This window comes from Cryptomeria japonica, chromosome 10 (assembly GCF_030272615.1).
Source record: "Cryptomeria japonica chromosome 10, Sugi_1.0, whole genome shotgun sequence".
Classification (NCBI taxonomy): Eukaryota; Viridiplantae; Streptophyta; class Pinopsida; order Cupressales; family Cupressaceae; genus Cryptomeria; species Cryptomeria japonica.
The window spans coordinates 86,690,158-86,696,990 of NC_081414.1; the positions used below are offsets into that span (position 1 = coordinate 86,690,158).

Sequence of the window (6,833 nt, forward strand, 5' to 3'; positions counted from 1 at the left end):
TTGAACTCTAATTTATAGTTGAAAAAAAAAAGGGCAAACGCAAGGTGTTGTTTCTTTGTTTTTTTTCAGTATATTAATGGAATGCTTAGAAGCCTAAAAGAAGAAAAGGTGTTCCTCTTTCAAGATGAAAATGAAAATGGCTATCCAACCATCAGGATGCACCATGGTATTTATGGCTGGATGCTACATAACTGAAATTTTGACTTCTCATCAATGAGAGTCATTTGCAACTTGTTCATTGTATCATCATCTCAAATGAATAACAGCAGCCCTCATCAATGAGAATTTTAACTTCAGTTATGTAGCTTTCAACCATCGATGCCATGATCATTTGCAACTTGTTCATTGTATTATCATCTCAAATGAATAACAACAGCCCTCATCAATGAGAAGTCAAAACTTCAGTTATGTAATTTCCAACTATTGATGCCATGATCCATCCTTCCAATGTTGAATAGTATCTTTCAATTCAAAAAATAAAAATATATTTTAAAACAATATGTCTAGTGAAGATCTGCCATAATAGGCTAACCTTTTTAGATTAGGGACTTTTATTTCAAAAAATATTTAACCAGTAATTGTGACACTGCATATACAAGCACCCAATGGCCTGATATGTGTAGTCTGCCACTCAGATCCAGGAACTGCTCTAGGATCATATACCAGAGTCTTATAATAGGGTTCATTTTTGGAGGAAAAGAGAAACAACTTCTCATTGAAGTTCCCAAAACAAAATCCCACTGTCAACCGTCCTGTCAATGGCAGAATAACTCTCTTCCATGAATTGTCTGAGACATTAAAAACTGCCAGTTCCCTCTCATTCTTCCACTCCATGCACACCAATTTCTCCTCCAAAACAGCATGAGCAGTAACCATAACACACCCATTTTTCACTTCTGCCCAACTGCAGCTTTTGGGGTCATAAACATCAATTGATCTTGAATGCCCAATCGTGAAGCTTGATCTGCCTCCCATAACATACAGTTTTCCTTCAAGCCCACAAGCAAAGCAACCCCATCTGGGACATCTCAGACTTTCAATCAGGCTCCATTTGTTTGTAGACAAATCAAACACTTCAACACTTGAAAGATTTTCACCATTGAATCCACGACCCCCAATTGCATAAACAAGACCATCCAATACTGCACAAGCAAATTCATAGCGTGCCACATTCATCTCTGCAAGCTTGCTCCATCTGCATGTAAACAGAAAATCATATTAGAATGTGCAAGCTTTTCAGCTCAAAGACATTAATTATAAGAGTCTTTTCTAGAACAACTATGCAGATCATGCTTATAGAATGATAAAAGATTAAAGCTTATAAAAGATCATGTCTGAAATCAGTTTTATATTTTTTGTATCCACGTTTCAGATTATGTTCTCCTCTTTCTGATAATGAATAATGGAATATGATCCTCAAATTCTACAATGTTCAAAAAAACAAATTGAGAATGTTTTTGATCGTTTTTGAAATCAATCAGTTGTATATGCTTTTGTATAGATGATCATACTCTCCTCTTTCTGATATGAATTACACTCTCCTCTTTCTGATATGAATTAGACTCTCCTCTTTCTGATATGAATGACTGGGTGCGATCTGAAACATTGTAAAAAACATACACAACTGATTCCAGAAATAATCTTTTACATAAATAATATCTCAAATTCCACAATGCCTAGGAAAGCAAATTGAGCACTCCTCGACAAACCCTTCTTATGAACCTGTAAAGCAGATAATCATGTATGGGACAAGAAATGAACCAAGAGCAGTTATGAGTTAACCTGTTTAAGAAAGAGTCATATTCATATACATCTGCTGAAGCTTTAGCAGTACTGTCACTATCTTCCATAAGGCCTGCTATGATCAAAAGTTTTGCATCCATCACAACAAAGCCAAATGCTGTTCTTGGAGGACCAGGCATAGGTGGAAGACTTTGCCATTTGCCTTTGAGAGAATTAAGAACCTGCCACTGGATGCATTTACCATCTGAGTCTTCTACAAGTACATAAAGCCATTCTTCCTGGGTACCAACATATTTTCTCACCATATAGAACTCTTTGCTCTGAGTTAATTTCCTCCATGACTTACAAACAGACCCCAAAGACTGAAAATGTACTCGCGGCACTAATGCAAGGCAATGCTTTGCAACATCATCAGGCAGCCCTGGAATAAGGGCACTTTCTAATTCAATCAGATTAATTTTAGTGCTTGATCTTATGAACGCCTCAGAGCTATCCATTTCACTGATTTTCTTCCCCCCAGTGGCCTACTTTTGATCTTTCTTTTTTAAGAGGGTAAATGCTTTTAATTCAGAATTATGAATCTGTAAGGTCACAAATGGGTGACCTCATCCCATTTAAACATTCAACAATCGCATTCCAATGGGATTCGATTCTTGATGGAAAGAACAACAACGTCCAACTTAATCATCACAACATGTCAATGCAGGCTAAATGATTCTTGACCTTCGAAACTAACTACTAAACACATTAACATTATAAATTAGCTCTTGTCATTGCAGCTCAAGAACAGAATTTACATTTTGAATGATTATGATCCAGCACCAAGACTTATCCATGTTACATATAAATTGATCACCAAGGTTCAAACCTTCGCTGGACCACTGAACTTTCAGACCTTGTAGTGGTCTAAATCAGAAGAATTCCTTGTAAGTGATCTCTCTGAACCCAAACCAGACTAAAAACTCAAAATTCCCAATGCAAAAATAGTGCATGGAAGATAGCAAGCAATCCTTTCTTATTTCACTTCATAAATAAATAAATAAAATTCCCATATATGCCCTACTGGCAGTTCTGATGGAGACACAGTAGAATGGATGGCTTAATTGGTTGAATGGAAGACAGAGAGTTCTAAGAAGTCACATAGGACTTTCAGAAACCCCATTTTAGCTACTGATTTGTGTAAGTTATGAACAGTCAAAGGGAAGACAACAAAATGGAGGAGTGAATTGTGCCCAACTATCAGGTAGGTTTTACAGATGCTGCAAGGATGGATAATGAAAAGCGCGTTAAAGGGTGAGTGGTGAACGTGGGCATGAGGTGGACAGGTCATGCAAAGAATGGATGATGATGATGGGCTCCATTGTTTAAACAGTATTTGATTGAAAAAGAGATTCTCTTGTCAGCAGGCCTTATCCTCTTTCCATAATCTGATATTCTGTAACTGCCATCCATTGGTCTAACTACTTAGATTTATTTTCTATATTATGAGGAATCTGATTCATGATCAGTAGCCTTAGAGACACGCAAGCTACTTATCAAATTGCCTTTGAAAAATGGAATTTCAGTTGTACATGTAAATCTCAGGTTTTGTGAATAGGGACTAGGGAGATAACGTTTCATTAATTTTTTATTTTCCCCAAATCCTTGCTTCTCGCACTTCTCAAATGCGGTTTGAATTTTACATGTCCTATCGTTTTTAAGATAGAGATGTGGCATTTTATTATAAGATATTTATCAGAGTTTTTTATTACAAGTTTTTTTTTCTATTTATTATTTTGAGATGTTGCTTCTGAGTTTGTTCCTTATCTTGAATAGATAAAGATATTGCATATTTGAAATTTCTTACATCTTTCTTTTTTCTTTTTTTTTGATTCTTGGTGAGCTCATTTGAAACCATTCAACTTCATCAGTAGACCAAGGATCCATTCACATTTCTTACATCGTTGCTTCTGAGTTTGTTCCTTATCTTGAATAGATAAAGATATTACATATTTAAAAATATTTAATAACATCTTTTTTTTTTTTTTGATTCCTGGTGGGCTCATTTGAAACCATTCAACTTCACTAGTAGACCAAGGGCCCAATGACGTTTCTTACATCTTTTTGAGTTGTATATCTTCTTATCTTTTGGGAATAAGATATGATTTTTTATTATAAAATATTTTCTATTTATTCATTATTTAAAATTTTGTTTCTTACATGTAAAATTGAAGATATTTTTATTTTCTTAGTCATGTTTTTAGAAAAATTTATGTGAAAGTCATTATTAGATATGATTGTATTATTATCTTTTAATATATTTTTGTTATTATATTTTTATATTTTCATTAAAAAAATTATAAAAGAAAAAAAAAATTATACAAAATTATTATTATATTATTATATTTTTATATTTCTATTTAACTTTTTACCAAAGCAAAACATTTATTAAAAATACATTATTATTATATTTATCATATCATTATATTTTTATTTTATATTTGTTCTTATCCTTATGCTTGAGAAAAATTTCTACGTAGGACACTTTCAATCCCTCATAATTAATAATAATATATCTAATATTTATTTATTTTTTTGGCAAAAGTGAATGAGCCACTAATATATATTATATAATAGTAGACTGGTTCAAGAGCTCCTAGAGGAAAGAACCAGCTAAGAAAACCTCCATTCCTCGCTCAAGATTACAATGCATAGAAGGAGGCCACCACTCAAGATGAAACCTTCATACCTAGCTATATAGAAATATGCTACATCCCAAGAAACCTAGATGATGTTCAAAATTTACCCAAAAAACACCAAAAACATCAGTATATCCAAGGACTAACACAGCCCAAACATTACAATTCAATACTGGTCATGAGTTAATCAGCCCAAATAGGCCATTCGGAGACCATAATAAAAAGCACCAGATAATCTGTATTTCTTACATGATATGCATTTACAAATATCAGCTTTTCTCCTTCATAATTAACAAAATTGGGCTACCAAACAAAGCTAGGAATAGAAAGAGGGGCTTAAAATGTTAACCCAAAATTTTGTATGAAAAAACAATTTTACTCCTCCATAGGTTGTGAGCCCGAATATGAGCCTTCTCCAACACTTAATGCAGCAAAAGAATTTACCAGACCTTCAATCGGTGATCATTGAAGCTCGTTGACTTGGTTGAGCATAAGCCTCTCAGGTGGAGAGTCTCAGTTAACCTGCACCACAACCTCATTACCGACTTGCAATGGCGGACAGAGAACAAAGGATCTCGTTTCTCCATGTTCATGGCCTAAAATCGCTAATATAGCATGTATCTTCGAGAAGATTCAACTCTTCAAATCTGAACTTAAACAGCTACCTACATTGCAGATAGCTATCTGGAAAGGTCTTACATTTTGAAGAGAAAGAGACCGCTTCATACTATCAAAAATTAGGGGAAATTCATCATGGTTTAGCAAGAACTACCTGGGAAATAAACCTCCAACTTTCGCTTGACCGTTCCAAAGATCATAATGGTGAATGGCTTCTAGAAGTTGATTATCGTCCAAAATATCTTCCCTAACAGTTTTATGGATGATGTTTTTTAAGGGAACCCATGACTGCAACACATCAACTACGTTGGACATGAAAATAGAAACTAGTTGGGAGGGAAAAATAAACCTTTTTTCCTACGGGTAAAGGATTTCCTCACCAATTATCCTCTGAATGCTATGTTTGCAATGCTGACAGGAAATGTTGAAGGTGATTCCCAAATGCTCCTCTGTGATATGATCCTCGAATGACATCTCCCAAGCAACAACCTTCAAAGGCACTCTATAATTTCATGGTGAGAACTCCATTGTGCATCAAAACAAAGCAAGCTACAGAGGAGAAATGGAACTGAAGTAGCAACACTTGGCAATAAAATAGTCACTATCTTGATAATAACATTCCCCTTTATAATCATTACCAATTCTCCATGTGATGTCAAATGATTAACCAGTCTGAATTACATGCGTGAAGTTGAGTCATGTAATTATAATACAAACTAGTCAGTGGTGCCGCATGTGTAAGATCAAATGAGGAAATAACATCGATCTCACGATACTCATAAGATAGGTTGCCATTGTATTACCAGCAAGGAGGAGGAATGAAAGAACGATACTCATAAGTTAGGCCACCATCGTACTGCCAACAAGGAGGGGGAATGAAAGATAAAGCAACTCGAGGTAATAAAAGCGAATATGGAATATGTCTGTTACCTCGTAAGGTGCAATGCAAACCTTCAAATCAACAAGTTGCATATTGAAAGTAATCATTATCTAATCTCTTGAGATAAACAAAAAGCTACTCCATCGTGAAGAGACCTAGGATAATAAGAATGAAGAGGCTCCATTACCTTCCCTGAATACATGAGAGATGCATCATTCATCAAACGAGTCTAGTAACAACCATGCTTGGTTTAAAATGTAAGAGATTTTCTAGTTAAATGAACATCTTGAAATGCAAGCTTTAACTATAATAGAAGAATCCCCTTCTACATGGATCTTAGAGAACCTTAATTTTTTTGCCAATGTCAATCCAGATAATAGGGCAAGAGCTTCTGCCAAATTATTTGTTCTAATAGGAATAGGAGAATATTTAACTACTAGGAGAAGACCTAAATGATCTCTAATACAAACTCCAATCCCCGAGTCACCAGGGTTTCCTCTAGAAGAACCATCAAAATTTAATTTGACAAAGCCAAGTGGAGGAGGTTGCCATTTAACTAGTTCTCTGTTAATTGAATGATTTCCCTGACCAAATGTAGCACAAAAAGAAGGGATAGTTAAACCTTTCCAAACCTTGATAATGCGACCATCGCAAGATGAAAAATTAAAGTTGATATTTGTGTTCTTGATGTAAGCATTAAACTATTCTGAAGTATATTTCTCAATTCCCTCTAGAACCAATTGAATTGGAGAATCTACCTGTCTAAAAATTATTTTATTCCTTTCCCACCAGATGGACCATATGACTATTTTCGAGATACATTTCCAAATGCTTGCAAATAAAGAATTAGTGAATAGAGAAGGCGAGGATTGGAATAGCTCCCATAAAGTATAGGGAAGCGACATAGATAGATT

General features: G+C 34.8%; 1 protein-coding gene across 1 annotated transcript; it reads right to left on the minus strand.

The window, feature by feature from the left end:
- Positions 1-555: 555 nt before the first annotated feature.
- Positions 556-2,956, minus strand: LOC131031537 (F-box/kelch-repeat protein At1g67480). Its single transcript, XM_057962675.2, has 2 exons — positions 1,783-2,956; positions 556-1,195 (listed from the first exon to the last, which is right to left on the minus strand). The coding sequence occupies exons 1-2, from the start codon at positions 2,238-2,240 to the stop codon at positions 568-570; spliced, it is 1,086 nt and encodes a 361-aa protein (XP_057818658.2). The 5' UTR covers positions 2,241-2,956; the 3' UTR covers positions 556-567.
- Between the last annotated feature and the right edge of the window lie 3,877 nt (positions 2,957-6,833).